The sequence below is a fragment of the Cervus elaphus genome, chromosome 18, assembly GCF_910594005.1.
Source record: "Cervus elaphus chromosome 18, mCerEla1.1, whole genome shotgun sequence".
Classification (NCBI taxonomy): domain Eukaryota; kingdom Metazoa; phylum Chordata; class Mammalia; order Artiodactyla; family Cervidae; genus Cervus; species Cervus elaphus.
Genome location: NC_057832.1, coordinates 59,290,019 through 59,305,563, shown reverse-complemented (window position 1 = coordinate 59,305,563; position 15,545 = coordinate 59,290,019). Strand labels below are relative to the sequence as shown.

General features: G+C 36.8%; 1 protein-coding gene across 3 annotated transcripts in view; it reads left to right on the top strand.

Moving 5' to 3' along the window:
• The window catches only part of CFTR (CF transmembrane conductance regulator), a 191,923-nt gene that overhangs the window by 34,695 nt on the left and 141,683 nt on the right, over positions 1-15,545 (top strand). For all 3 annotated transcript variants that reach the window (XM_043873384.1, XM_043873381.1, XM_043873383.1), the window contains exons 4-5: positions 10,678-10,893; positions 14,661-14,750. In XM_043873384.1, coding sequence (XP_043729319.1) covers positions 10,678-10,893; positions 14,661-14,750 — 306 coding nt within the window. The remainder of the gene's footprint in view (positions 1-10,677; positions 10,894-14,660; positions 14,751-15,545) is intronic.

The window sequence follows — 15,545 nt, the reverse complement described above, 5'->3', positions numbered from 1 at the left end:
TCTGCCTTTGACTCAGCAGCCAGATACAAAATTGCCTTTAACATTTAAGACTCTGAGCATAGAAGAGAAACTGAGTGTTGAAAAATTAACTCTGTGAGTCAATTAAGGACAGTTAGAGGGAGTCAAGGGAAGGGAGTTCTATAAGCAGATTACCTAGAGAATATGGTTATCATGATACCTTTATTATGATAAGAAATTCACAAGTGTGCGCTCAAATATATTTTTGACTCCTAGGCAGCTCTGGGCATATTTCCATCATCAAATTGAGATACACATCAGTAAAACTTGGGTCAAACTACTTTTATTATTTAAATTTCTTAAGCCCCAGAAGTTTAAGGGCATAAAGATGTTTTGGGACTTGAGCTGCTAGAGCTCTCAAGTCCTACAGTCTGTCTTACAAAAGAAGATCCTTTGTCCCTTATGTTTTGACAAAGACATTGGGTAGGTGTTTGAGTTCAGGCATACTGCTAATGAAGAGAGAGTGTTTGGGGAAGTTCTACACATGAGTAGTCTTTGGTTTGGACATTTTGACTTACTTATGTCCCTTTTCATTGTTGCTGTTGTTCAGTCACTAAGTCATGTCTGACTCTTTGCATCCCCATGGACTGCAGCACGCCAGGCTTCCCTGTCCTTCACCATCTCCCTGAGTTTGCTCAAACTAATGTCCATTGAGTTGGTGATGCCATCCAACCATCTCATCCTCTTCCACCCTCTTCTCCTTTTGCCTTCAATCTTCCCCAGCATCAGGGTTTTTCCACTGTGTCAGCTCTTTGCATCAGGTGGCCAAAGCACTGGAACTTCAGCATCAGTCCTTCCAATGAATATTCAGGGTTGATTTCTTTTAGAATTGACTGGTTTGATCTCCTTGCAGTTCAAGGAACTCTGAAAAGTCTTCTCCAGCACCACAGTACAAAAGCATAAGTTCTTTAGTGCTAAACCTTCTTTATGATTCAACTTTCACATCTATACATAACTACTATATGAAAAAACCATAGCTTTGACTATACAGACCTTTATTGACAAGGTGATATCTCTGCTTTTTAATACACTGTGTAGCTTTGTCATGCCTTTCCTTCCAAGGAGCAAGTGTCTGAATTTCATGGTTATAGTCACAATCCGCAGTGATTTTGGGGCCCAAGAAACTAAAGTCTGTCACTGCTTCCACTTTTTCCCCTTCTATTTGCCATGAAGTGATGGGACCAGTTGCCAAGATCTTAGGTTTTTAAATGTTGCGTTTCCAGCCAGCTTTTTCACTCTTCTCTTTCACTCTCATCACAAGGCTCTTTATTTCCTCTTCAATTTCTGCCATTAGAGTGATATTATCTGCATATCTGAGGTTGATATTTCTCCCAAAAATCTTGACTGCAGCTTGTGATTTATCCAGCCTGGCATTTCACATGATGTACTCTGCATGTAAATTAAATAAGCAAGATGACAATATACAGCCTTGATGTACTGCTTTTCCAGTTTGAAACCAGTCTGTTGTTCCATGTCTGGTTCTAGTTGTTTCTTCTTGACCTGCATATAGGTAAGGTGGTCTAGTACTTCTGTCTCTTTAAGAATTTTCCAGAGTTTGTTGTCCTTGTAAGGCTTTTAGTTCAGTTCAGTTCAGTCACTCAGTTGTGTCCGACTCTTTGTGACCCCATGAATCACAGCATGCCAGGCCTCCCTGTCCATCACCAACTCCTGGAGTCTACTCAAACTCATGTCCATCAAGTCGGTGATGCCATCCAACCATCTCATCTTCTGTCATCCCCTTCTCCTCCTGCGCCCAGTCTTTCCCAGCATCAGGGTCTTTTCCAAGGAGTCAACTCTTCGCACGAGGTGGCCAAAGTGTTGGAGTTTCAGCTTCAGCATCAGCCCTTCCAGTGAACACCCAGGACTGATCTCCTTTAGGATGGACTGGTTGGATCTCCTTGCAGACCAAGGGACTCTCAAGAGTCTTCTCCAACACCACAGTTCAAAAGCATCAATTCTTCAGCACTCAGCTTTCTTTTAGTCCAACTCTCACATCCATACATGACCACTGGAAAAACCATAGCCTTGACTAGATGGACCTTTGTTGGCAAAGTAATGTCTCTGCTTTCTAATACGCTGTCTAGGTTGGTCATAACTTTTCTTCCAAGGAGTAAGTGTCTTTTAATTTCATGGCTGCAGTCACCATCTGCAGTGATTTTGGAGATGCCCAAAATAAAGTCTGACACTGTTTCCACTGTCTCCCCATCTATTTCCTATGAAATGATGGGACCAGATGCCATGGTCTTAGTAAAGGCTTTAGTGTAGTCAATAAAGCAGAAGTAGATATTTTTCTGGAATTCCCTTGCTTTCTCTGTGATCCAGTGAATGTTTGCAATTTGATCTCTGGTTGCTCTGCCTTTTCTAAACGCAGCTTGTACATCTGAAAGTTCTTGGTTCCCATACTGCTATAGCCTGGCTTGAAGAGTTTTGAGCATAACCTTTACTAGCATGTCCCTTTTACCTAAGGTCAGCTGAAAGTGAAACTGAAAAAGAAAGTGAAGTTGCTCAGTCGTGTCCAACTCTTTGTGACCCCATGAACTGTAGCCTACCATTGCTCCTCTGTCCATGGGACTTTCCAGGCAAGAATACTGGAGTGGGTTGCCATTTTCTTCTCCAGAGGATTGAACCCGGGTCTCCCACATTGTAGGCAGATGGTAAAGGTTGGCTACCTCCAGCAAATCTAGATGCCCGTCATGGAGGACTCTTTTCAGCTTCCTCTCCCATCCCCCTCTATCTAACTTCTTCTGTAACCCCACTGGGGTCTTGAAAGCTATACTGCCTACACTCACCCTATCCTGAATATTTCCATCTTCTACTAGAACCCCTGTTCCTAAGACATGGCTACACTTACTTGTGCAACCCATAGTGACTATCCAGTTCCTGTGACAAGGTTTGGAAAATCATATGGTTTAGATTTCTTTGAAACAGGTAAGTTTTACTTTAGTATAACCAGTCTGACCCTACATAAAGTGGTTTATTTGGTCTGAGATGGACTCTGGAATAAAATTCCCCCAGTGATTCTGATTGAGGTAGACTGGCATGAGCATTTTCAATGAATGCATCTGACTTTCTTTAGAATCTAAGGTGAGGATATGGGGTGGGGGGGTGGTACTTTTGGAACTTTTTAGTTGAATTTTTTTAAATGATGATATAAAAAAATTTTAAACATAGAAATAATTATTAGCTACCTTAATGAGAGAAGGACAATGTTTCTCAAACTTATATACACATACTAGGCAGCAGCTCCTCCCACTTGGCTAAAATATAGATTCTAATTCAGAAGTTTCTGAGTTGAACCTAAGATTCTGCATCTCTAAAAGAAAGTGCTTCCTGATGGCTCAGACAGTAACGCCGTATGCCTGCAGTGTGGGAGACCCAGGTTCAATCCCTGGGTCAGAAAGATCCCCTGGAGAAGGAAATGGCAACCCACTCCAGTACTCTTGCCTGGAAAATTCCATGGACTGAGGCGCGTGGTAGGCTACAGTCCATGGGCTTGCAAAGAGTCAGACACGATTAAGCGACTTCACTTCACAAGAAAGGAACACGATAATATAAATCAACTATATGCCAATAAAATTAAAAAAAGAAAAACAAAAAGCTCTTTTCCTAGCACTATACTTTGAGTAGCAGGGACTTGCAGGGTCATAGAAGAAGAGAAAGGCTAGTTAGAAGTTATAGTTGTGAGAAAAGAACTGGGTGGACTTATCATGGCCAAGGAGTCCCTGAATGAAAGGGACAGGAATCCCACTGAGATTAAATGTGGCTCGGGGTTTATTTCAAAGTCCCAGTGTTAACTATTAACTTTCTGTGTCTTGCTCTGGCACTGTCTCTCGAGACTCTGTTGGAGCGTAGATGACCGTGTGCTTGGAGAGGGCAAAGGTATAGCTAGGAGGGGCACTCAAGATTGCATGCAGAGATGGTCCAGGCTCTTCCTGCTAAAAACAACGTTATGTGGGTTGGTTAGGCTTTTACAGTGCTATGGAACACAAAGTTGCTGCACGAACATTTAGTATTACATGTGCTTTTAAAAGCGAATTCAGGAATCCAACACCATGTCTCGAGGATATTGTCTCTGGGGCAAAATGCATCTGTTCTCACATGTGAAATTTTAGAATAAAGTTGATTTATAAATTAGGAGTTGTCTGTGATCATGTCTTGTACTTACAGCTTAAACTGCATATTTATTGTTGTTTAGTTACCAAGTCATGCCCGACTCTTTGGGGACCAGTGGCCCAGTTTCCTCATTCTTGTTGTGAGCTTGGGGCCTCTTTACTTCTTCTAGTTAACCAGTATCCAGTGGTGACTCATGAGTGTGATGTGGTGATGGTGTACACTTTCTATGATTCCTTCTAACTTTTAAATTATGTGTCTATGATATGGGGCCTAGAAAAATGGTATTTATTTTAAATTGCAGTGATATTACCATAATTTGATTCGGTAGTTTGATGTTGAACAAATCACAGTGCTTGTACTGATGATCAACTTGGGGAAAACCAGGTCATGTTATAAAAGTTTTCATTTTGATTTAAGGTTGTAAATAAGAGTTGAGGCTCTGTTACCAAACTGGTTTGAATCCTAGTTTTAACCACTTGCTAGCTGTCTGACACTGGACAAGTTATTTAAACTGTTTGTCTCAGGTTTTTTTATTGTAAATGGAGACAATAATAGCTCTTACTTCATAGATATATTGTGAAAATTAAAGTTAAGCATGTAGAGTAGATCTTGGTACAAAGAAAGTGCTTCCTAAGTGTTACCTATTACTGTATCATTAAATATAGTCTATACCGACCTTCACAAATACTCCTATTATTTGCATTTACTTATTTTTCTATATTCTAGAAGCAAGTCTTAGAGTACCCATTTCATATTTCTAGAGCATAGAAAAATACCTAGAATCTAACTATTACTTCAGAAATTAATATTTTAACATATCTTCTAGTATTCTGTTTTCTGAATTAAGCCTACTCTTGCTGCTATATCAGCAAGTCCAGGAACATGTTCTTATAAAACATGAAGAACATAGCTTATATTTCTAGTAAAGACATTGCTAGTAATAGTTATTAAATCAATGAACACCCAAAGGAAAATACCAAAAGCAAAACATTTTCAATTAGGCATTGAATCTAAAAACATGATTCAGGGTAGACAGATATTATGATGATAGTTTTGAATTCTGTTCTCTGTGTGATGTACATACATTTTTGCGAAAACTATATAGTTGGGACAATGGGTAGGTTTTATTTTCTATGTCAAATATGTAAAATTTTTGTTTAGCAATTAGTATAAAGTAAAAAATTTCCATCAAACTCTAGTGTTTCAAGATAAATAATTTGACACTTGTTTACTCTCTCAAATCTTAAGCCTTTCCTTTGGTATGTAAGCCAGTACTGTTTGTATTTTATGGTAAATTCTGGGTGTGTGTTTACACTTCCATTTTTTGTATGTGTGTTTTCTTTTTATCATTTATTTACTATCATAAGTTATATACCACTTTCTACCTAAAATTTATTATTTTTGAGTGTTTTTATGATTAAGAAAATGATCAGATAATTATTGATAAACTTGACACTTATCTTTCCAACTTTTTCCCATGAGAATATATATATATATATATACTTAACGAAGGGATGTGAATCATTACTTTAAATAATGTATTATAAATTTACTTCTCTTAATGCATTGTGAATGCCTTTTCATATCATTAGATACTTTTCTACCTAATCATTTTAATGCTTAGTGACTCATGTGGCTGTACCATAATTTATTTTATCAGTTCCTCGTCATTGAATATTTAGATTGCTTCCAGTTTTTCACTGTTACAAATAATCTTTCAATGCACATCTCTTTAAAAGCTAAATGTTAGTAGATTTTCCAGTTGTGCTCCAGGAAAGATGTATTAATTTACTTTCCTTATTCTAAAGTATGAAAATTCAGTCCTAACAATAGGTATTATAATTTTAAAAATGTTTGCAAATTGTTAAGAGTAAAAGAGTGTATTATCATTTTTATTTGAATTATTTTTGTCTCCTAGTGAGTTTAAACAGTTTTTATGGACAGAGGAGCCTGGCAGGTTATAGGCCATGGGGTCTCAAAGAGTCAGACACAACTGTAATGACTTAACATGCACTCACATGTATTAAGTATTTATATATACATGTTTTTGAGGGGTGTAAATTGCCTTTTAATATTCTTTGTCTATTTTTATTTTGGTGTGTTTTTTTAGTGCACACTATAGAAAACAATGTAACCTTAGAGGTTTTTCAACTGATTCCTCCTGTATTAGAATCAACTATGCTTTGGATTTGCAGTTATAATTTTTAAAGTAATCTTGGGATTAATTAATTTAATATAATTGCAAGCATGAACCAAGTTTTCTATTTTCACCAGAACTTTCTTTCTTGGTTTAACTATCCAGCGGACATTCATATCTCTAGAAGCATCTGATGCTGTCCTAGGTGTGCAGATAGAACAAAATGGCTAAAGGATTCAGACTCAAGTACAGTGCATTTAAGCTGAGGTCTAGAGGATCCCAGGAGAGACCAGATGTATTTCCCAGGAGGTATTTTCAGGCTTCCTAATTTTTTCCTGGGAGGCTAATCTATATACATTCCCAGCAGGAAGGTAGTCACTTGTGCCGTTCTCTAACTTGACCCCCTCTACCCAGATGGTCTTCTGAACTCGCACGATTCAGACCTGCATCCCTCTGAGCAGAAAACACACACAGCGACGTCAGGGTGTGCGCCAGTCAGTTGTGCAGGGACTCCTCAGCCTCTGTTGTGGGATTCCCTGGACTCATCATATAATCTGAGATATTAGCTCTGGAGGGGATCTTTAAGATAAGCTTGCTCCGCCACTTAGTTTATGAGTGAGGAAACTGTCAAGAGGAGGGGAGTGACGAAGGTGACAGAGTGCAGGTGACATGCTGGGATAAGAACTTGGATTTCATGACTCTCACTTCAGTGTTTATTGCCTTGTCATGCTGACTTAAAGATTGGTATCAGGCTTCTTCCATTATCTAAGTGAACTCTTAATTTCATCTTAATTTGTGTCTGATTAAAAATAAAATATTTTATTAAATTTTAAATAAATTTGCATTCTACCTCATTACATTCAAGCCTCAGTCAGCTTGCGCTATTTTATATGGTGGCAAATTGGGACTTTTCTTGTGTAATGAAAATAGTCTGGTAACAGGGTTCACACAGCTTTCACAAACTAAGAATAGAGGACTGTGTTTCTCCCAGTCATTACAGGATGGTTTTTAAAAGGACTGAACACATAGATTAAGCCTAGGTATCAGTTACCATTGTTTTCCCTTCCAAATAATAAAATCAGGTGATGTCTGTAAGTGCTTTCATTATAAATATTAGAGAACATGCTGCTTAAAACAGAGCATGGAAAACTATAGGAGGATGCATCTGGAGTGCTGATTTTGTCCTTGAATGTTGATGGTTCCATGTTGCAGTGAGGTTTATGTTTTGCTGTTGGCAGATGGTCCAATTATTAAAATTTTCTCTACCAAAAATTTTCTGTGTTTTTCTTTTCTTTTTTCTGTGAACGTGTACCCTCTCAGAGTAATGCTACCAATGTCATTGTGGAATAGCCATTGTTGTTCAAAGGATGAATATGTTCTCTTTTTGTTTGAGGCAAGGTGACAGCTAATTAATTCAGTCATGCAACCTGCAGAATTGGTATCTGAATCAGATTAACATAGTCTTATTTATTTTGTTATAAGTCGCAACTGAATTCCAATTCTGCAAACAGTTCTGTTGTGAGGTGACAGGTTATGGAAAAAATATAATGGTGATACAGTGGCAGGGACTTTAGTTCAAATTACTCAGTAGGAGAAAACTTGCGTAAACCCATATATTTCTAACTCTAAAAATTCTGTGTACTGCTCAATTACTAAAATATTTCTCTTTTCCCTCAGAGTGTTCTTTTTTAGCATTCCATAGATAAGAGTCACTCCTTAGAAATATGCATTGTGGTTTTTATCAGTGGTTCTATATTTTATAATAGTATCTATTAGTCCTGGAAAAAGGAGGAAGGTGATTATGCTAATTATGATATAAGCAGCTGGATTCATGGAAAGTTGTCACACATCATAGTCTTCTGGCTAAAGTCTTACAATGAAAAAGAAATGACATTTAATCTGGTATGTCTGGTAATGCTCCCAACTTATTCTCTGCTTCATGGCCACACCCAGTATATCCAACATGGGTGGCACATGTGAATTCAGTCCTCTTGACTGCAATCAAGAAAGCATTTTAACCAAATGCAAACTCAATATTAATGGAAAAATAAATCAGTATAGATGTGGCATTGACATTTGTCTATGAAGAACATAGACATAATATAGAAAAATTCTAGGATAAAATACTGATATAAAATTAAGTTTGAGGATGAAATAGTGACACTATAAGCATACCATGAAAATTATATTTGTATTGCAGATATATTTATACATGTAGTTTCAAATCTAAGGTTCATGTTGACTGTAAGTTTTCATAGTTTAAGGAATTATTTTGAAATGAATGATCTATTCTAGAGAAAGTTTGGCATGAATCTGTAGAACTTAATAAAAATAGCCAGGGCAGCACTTGCACAGATTTACTAGTTTGGGAATGGGAACAGCCCATCTTCCCCAGTGTAGGGCAGTGGGGCACTTATCCTGATTTATTCGCAGGATGTCATGTAAACAGTGCTTAGAGTAAATGAGGTGGATATACAAGTATCATGGGGGCTACATGTCAGAAACACAACTGTGTTTAAAAAGTTAAAAGAAAGTTGCAAGAAGCACAATATGATACTATTTACATAAAGTTTACATCCTCAAAAACAATTCTATATATTGTAAAAATGAATATACATGTAACAAAAGTACAAAGCATGCATAAAGTGGTACATGCCAACAAGCGGTGATTTCTGCACTTATTTACCTTTTAGAAAAAAAGTACTCTTCTGTGTGCATGTGTGCTCAGTTGCTAAGTCATGTCTCTCTTGCGACCCCGTGGATTGCAGCCCACCAGGTTCCTCTGTCCATGGGATTTCCCAGGCAAGAATACTGGAGTGGGTTGCATTTCCTTCTCCAGGGGATCTTCTCAACGTCTCTTATGCCTCCTGCATTGGCAGGTGGCTTCTTTACCACTGAGCCACCTGGGAAGATAAATAGACTTTTCAGTAGATATGGCCAACTATTTACCTGGTTTATCTGGGTAGGTTGTTAGCGTGTTTGTTTGTTTATTTTTTTTTTAGTACCTGTCTGTTTGCTGCAATTCAAACTTAAAATGTGGCTATGTGAGATGAGAGAACTCTAATATTCCATGTTTGTAATTAGTTTTGAAACTTTTTAAAAAGGTTTGAACCTTTTCTTACATTCAGAACCTTGGTCTACATAGTAAATTTGAAATGAGGTACAGAATACCAAGTATTGAATGAGTAGCTACACAAAGCCAGTTGTCAGTCAATGATGGCACTATGGCTTATGGCTTGTGGAGGTGATGTGATTATAGAAAAGCACTTTGCCTGTTGAGAATGAGAGGGCTGGTGGGGTTGGGCACTGAGGTTTAGAAAAGACATTGTAGAAAACGGAGGTGGATGGAGCAAATTATGGGCTGGGGGAGAGTAATGCCGAGCAAAATGGGGGGAGGAGCTGTCTGGTTGAAAATATACATTGGAAATGGACTCAATTAGCATAACGTTATTTCCAGGCAAGGTTTAGCCTCAGATCCCCATTTCACTAGACCACCATAAAAGAGGGATTATGTCTTTATCTTCTGAAGGCAATTTAGCAAGATGGTTAAGACTTAGATCTTCTGGATTCAAATCCATGTGTTCAAATCTATTCTTACATATTCAGGCAAAGCAGTAATGATTTGATGGACAGTTTGATTCAGTGGTCAGTTGAAGAGCAGATGAAGTGGATTTGGAAAACACAACTTTGGTCTCTCCTTGTTAACTCATAGACCTTTGAGCCCTTGATGAATTGTTGGAAACTGGCCTGAGGCTGCAATTTTTTGACACACTTCTTCCTAAAAGGCACCACCTATCCCAGACTAGGAAGGATACAGCTTTGGACTGTAAATAGCACCAGTGCCTTTTTGCTCCTCCCTGCTATTGCCAACTCCCCTTTATGTAGTTGTCTCAAGAAGCTGTTCATTCTGGTGTTCGTTCTATCACTCAAAGTGCTTTTGAGAGTTCTGTTTTGAAATCATATCAATCACTTGGTCTCTTTGGCTTCAGTTTTTTCATCTGCACTGTGAAACTAATAATACCTACTCTGACTCCTGAAGTTGTCATAAAAATCAAATGAAAAATATTTTACAAATTGTTAAGTGCAACGTAGATGTTACCAATTAACACGCTACTTCAGAAATGGCACCGTTACTTTATGGCCACTGTATACTTTTAGTAAAAAAAAAAAAAAAAAAGCACCTCATACATAAATGTTTCCAAATGACTTTTGCTAAAACCTAAATAAAGTCTTATTTCATAGTATAAAGATATTACAAAGGACATCAAGAGTTTCACATATGGCATGGCCCTCTGTGTAAGCCCATTTTAAATCCTCCTGTAAAGATGAAACTTCTTGTGTTGAAATTGTGAGGGCATTTTATGAACGAAAAATAAAATTTCATTTCTCTTGTTTTCTGTCTTCTGCAGGAAGTCACCAAAGCAGTCCAACCTCTCTTACTGGGAAGAATCATAGCTTCCTATGACCCAGATAACAAGGTGGAACGCTCTATCGCCATTTACTTAGGCATAGGCTTATGCCTTCTCTTTATCGTGAGGACGCTGCTCCTGCACCCAGCCATTTTTGGTCTCCATCACATTGGAATGCAGATGAGAATAGCTATGTTTAGTTTAATTTATAAGAAGGTAATACTTCCTTGCACAGTCTTTATGCTACTTGTTAGTGGCATCGTGTTTTAAATGCTACACTAGTACAAGTAAGGGATAAATGCTAAACTCAGTTTTGTAGGGCTGTGAAATAAATGGCAGCAATAATGAATATTTCTAATTTTTCCTTGCTACTTCCCTTCAACTAATAATTATCGAGTACTTCTGTAAACTGCCTGTATTTTAGACCTCATTTTTGTTTTTTCCATATCATCAGTTTTTGGAATCCATGGCTCCCTGTTGAAATGATTCTTGCTTTGTGCATAAAAGTCACTGACAAAATATCGTCTTATGGTAAAATGCCATTTGTCTTTATGTACCATAACCAGAATATAGTGTGTAATTGTTATTGATCAACCAAGCAATTGATATTTCTATCTTAACTAGTTATGGGGGCTTCCTGCATAGCTCAGTCGGTTAAGCATCTATCTGCAATGCAGGAGACATGGGTTCAATTCCTGTGTTGGGAAGTTCCCATGAAGAAGGGCATGGCAACCCACTGCAGTATTCTTGCCTGGAGAAGCCCATGGACAGAGGAGCCTGACGGGCTACAGTTCATGGGATCATAAGAGTTGGACATGACTTAGTGCTATTTTTAACTAGTTATGACACAATGATAGTATCCACTGCCTTATTTTGAGTTAGATTTTTGTCAACCTAAGTCTTGGAAATTAAAAATTTTGGAATAACACATACACGGCAACCATAAGAACCTTTCTACTTTTCCATATGCATTGTCAAGTTTAAAGCCCAAGTTGCTAAACCATGCTTTGGGTGAATTCAAATTAAGACTGCCTTACCAGGCCTTCTCTGGTGATCCAGTGGTTAAGACTCTGCACTTCCACTGCATGGGACCCGGGTTTGATCCCTCATTGAGGAACTGAGATCCTGCATGCCATGCATCACAGTGGGAAAATAAAAGGACTTTCTTACCTTAAAACACAATTTAAGGTCATCTTAGTGACACAATAACTCATGCGTTCACCAGCCTGATTTATGTGTGACTCTTTGATTTACCAAGATTAAAGATTTCTTTTTTTTTTATAGATAGTTGTTGGTTATTTTGGTTATTTTCTTTACCCTTCTTCTCTTTCTTCTTCACCCAATATAAAAACTTTATATATTTGACTTATAAGAGCTGTGGACCTGAAATTCCCTCTACAAATAACCCATTAACATTTCTATAATATACATGCAAGGTCAGTGGTGGTGTAAAGCCTTGATGGTTATACATTAGTGTTCAAAAAGACCTTTTATGGATGCACAAGTAAAAAACTGAGTCCACAGTTTAACCAGATCACCCCAGCTGCAGTCTCATCAGTTCACAAGTCATCACCAGGAAAGCATGGGTGATAAATCAATAAAAATCTTATCTTGACTCAGAAATTTTATATAAGTGAATAAATTATTAGGTATCATTTAGAAGATAGAATTTAGACAAGATGCATATCAAAGAAAGTTGAATCCAGTTTAAAAATATTTATAAAAGTGATTATTATAATGATAACTGATGTTCATGACAAACTTCTAAGTGATTTAGGTATATCATTTCATTTGATCTTCCTCAAAACTCTATATGGTAGAAACTATTATTCCTATTTTATGAATAAAATATTTTCATAAACTAAAGGCCTAAAAAATATAGAACATTGCACAAGAACTGCTTCAGAATTTCTAAAGTAGATAAGTCATAATCCTTGAAGTCGTGTCCAGCTCTTTATGACCCATGGAACTGCCACATTCCAGTGTCCATGGAATTTTCCAGGCAAGAATACTGAAGAGGGTTGCCATTTCCTACTCTAGGAGATCTTCCCCACCCAGGGATCAAACCCACATCTCATGTCTCCTTCATTAGCAGGCAGATTCTTTACCACTGTGCCACCTGGTCTTCCCCCTTGAAGTTAAGGGTTTTCCAATTACTAAAGAACATAAGATAAGTACTGAAATAATGTTGCAAGTCAAATTGTGTTACATAGAAAGAGAGACATGAAGGCTTGGGGCTAAAGGGAAAGGGAGGTCAAAGAAAGAGCTGTTTAGTTTGTGGATTAGTTCTTATGTTTAGCACAAATACAGCAATATATGTTCCTTCAAACCCAGAATGCATTAATGAAAAGTTGGAAGCTATGTCTGTCCTTTCTCAACATTGTTTATATGTGTTCTTACCCAGTTTGCTTTACCGCTCTAGCCATACCTACTGACCTGCATTGACATCATCATCTAAGAATACAATTGCATCTCCATGCAGCTGTGGTTTGGTCACTGAAGTTAACTAGTGCCTTGTCTGACCAGTTTCATCCATGTGGCAGGCAGCCACTAATTCGTCCCAGATTATTACAGATTTTGTAATAGAGCATCATTTTCTTTGTTCCAAAATCTGCAACATGATACATTCAAATTAGATTGTAAATAATGAACCAAAATGCATACGAGGTTGAACTTTGCCTGTGAATTTTGAGAAAGATAACTATATAATGAGTAGATATTCACTGAGTATTTATTGTGCACGTACATTCCATGTTAAGCACTATAGAACTCAGGTCACCTGAGACTGAGTATGTTACTAAATCATGTATCATCAAGCTCAATGGACCCTGCTTCTCACATATTACCCTAATAGCATTTGGAATTAACTGCTTTGTTCCTTCTTTATCTGTGCTTATCTAAACACTATCTATTATTCCACACCGTCTTAAATTCTCCCTCAATGAAATATTTGCAGATTTTATAACCAGATATATAAACTTTCTCTTAACTACCCTGTTATATTCCACTCCCTTTAACTAGTTTATCATATTTAGTTATGTATTTATTAGGTGTCTTGAGGTAATAATTTTGTTTAATAACTAATAATAATCCCTGAAACCCTGAATATAGTGATTTGTGTTTAAGTGCTCAATACATATGTGAGAGATTCAGTTGAAGCAAATATTAGATAGGTACTCTTCAGTCAAAGCCAATTCATATTAAATTTTGTAGGCGAAGTGTGCCTGTGATCTCTCATAATAATAATTAATTTATCTACTTAATAATCCTGTTTTGTATATATGGATGTATTTTTCTTTGTAAAATTTAAGAATTTTTTGTTGTTAATGTTATCTTTCAAATAATTATTAATAATTATTTATAATATACTTGTATTGACTTTAACTGTAATTTTATTCAATAGTCACCATAGAGTGCATGAAAAATTTAAGGTCAAGATTTTATTTTAAAAAATTTTATTGAATATATTGGCTTACATTATTGTGTTAGTTTCAAGTATACAACTAAGTGATGCAGATATATATATATCTTTTCTTTCCTGATTCTTTTCCACTATAGGTTATTACAAGATATTGAAAATAATTCCCTATGAGACCAAGGTTTTAATCTCAAATTTCACTTGCCTTTAGTCCCACCTGTAATAAAAACAAACAAAAGTAAAAAAACAACAAGCAAACCTCTGCAGTATATAAATGAATATTTAAGTACAATATTTTTCCCATTTTGGACTAGAAACAATTGTTAACACTCTCTAGATAGTGTAAAATAATGTAAGTAGAGGCATGCCAGTATAATATTTGTTGTAAAGAGAAATATTTATAAATCTGAGAAGATACTAAATTAAATGAACATAAGATAATTTTATTAGGTTTACTTAAAAAATGCATGCATAGTTACCTAATTCCTCAGCTGTATTATAAGATGCTTATAAATATATTTGTCTACTGTGCAGTGACATCATCTAACTTCCCATTTCCTTTTAGACTTTGAAGCTATCAAGCCGTGTTCTAGATAAAATAAGTATTGGACAACTTGTTAGTCTCCTTTCCAACAACCTGAACAAATTTGATGAAGTATGTACCTACTGATTTACTCTTTTATGCACCTTTGTTATAAATCATACAACCCCAAAGATTTTCTGGGTCAGATAATTAATGAGTGGTTAAGTGATAAGCATTCCTACCTTCCCTATATCTGAAAACCGAGAAGGCTAAGTTGTGTAGCACAGTGCCATTTTGGGATCTTGCAGAACCAGACAACTCAAGGACACCTCAGCTGGCTTTTTATTTGGTGTGGTTTTTCAAAATTAAATCCTTATCAGATCTTGTTTCATTGTAATCATTTAAATCAGTTATTTACTTTGGCTGAGTATGATACTCTGAGAAATTCTTGTTTAGGGCTGTCTTCTCTCACAATAAAATTCAAGGTCCTTGAGGACAGATTATGTGTTTTATACATAATGTGCTTATCTTTGCATTTCTAGTGTTTAGCATGCTATCGAACTCTCAGCAGATGCTAAGTAATTTACTTTTGAATTGAGTGTGAATGTTGTTTTCTGAGTATTTGGTCAGATAATAGGGTTGTGCAACTGTATAGACTGAAATTCAGGAGAGTCTTGTCCTCTCATGTTCTGTGTCACGGCTCTTGCTTTATTCACAGAGGAGTAAGTTACTGAAAGTACTCTAGACATGGTACTTAAGATATGCAATCACCACACATATCCACTGGAAAAAATCACAGTGACTTGAAGTTAGTTTGGGGGGAATTCCTAGTCCCTGTGTAGAATGTTTAAGCACATTGCTGTGTACCCCGTATAATGAACACCTAGATTTTAGTGCATTCAGAGCCATGATTGTATGAGCTCACTG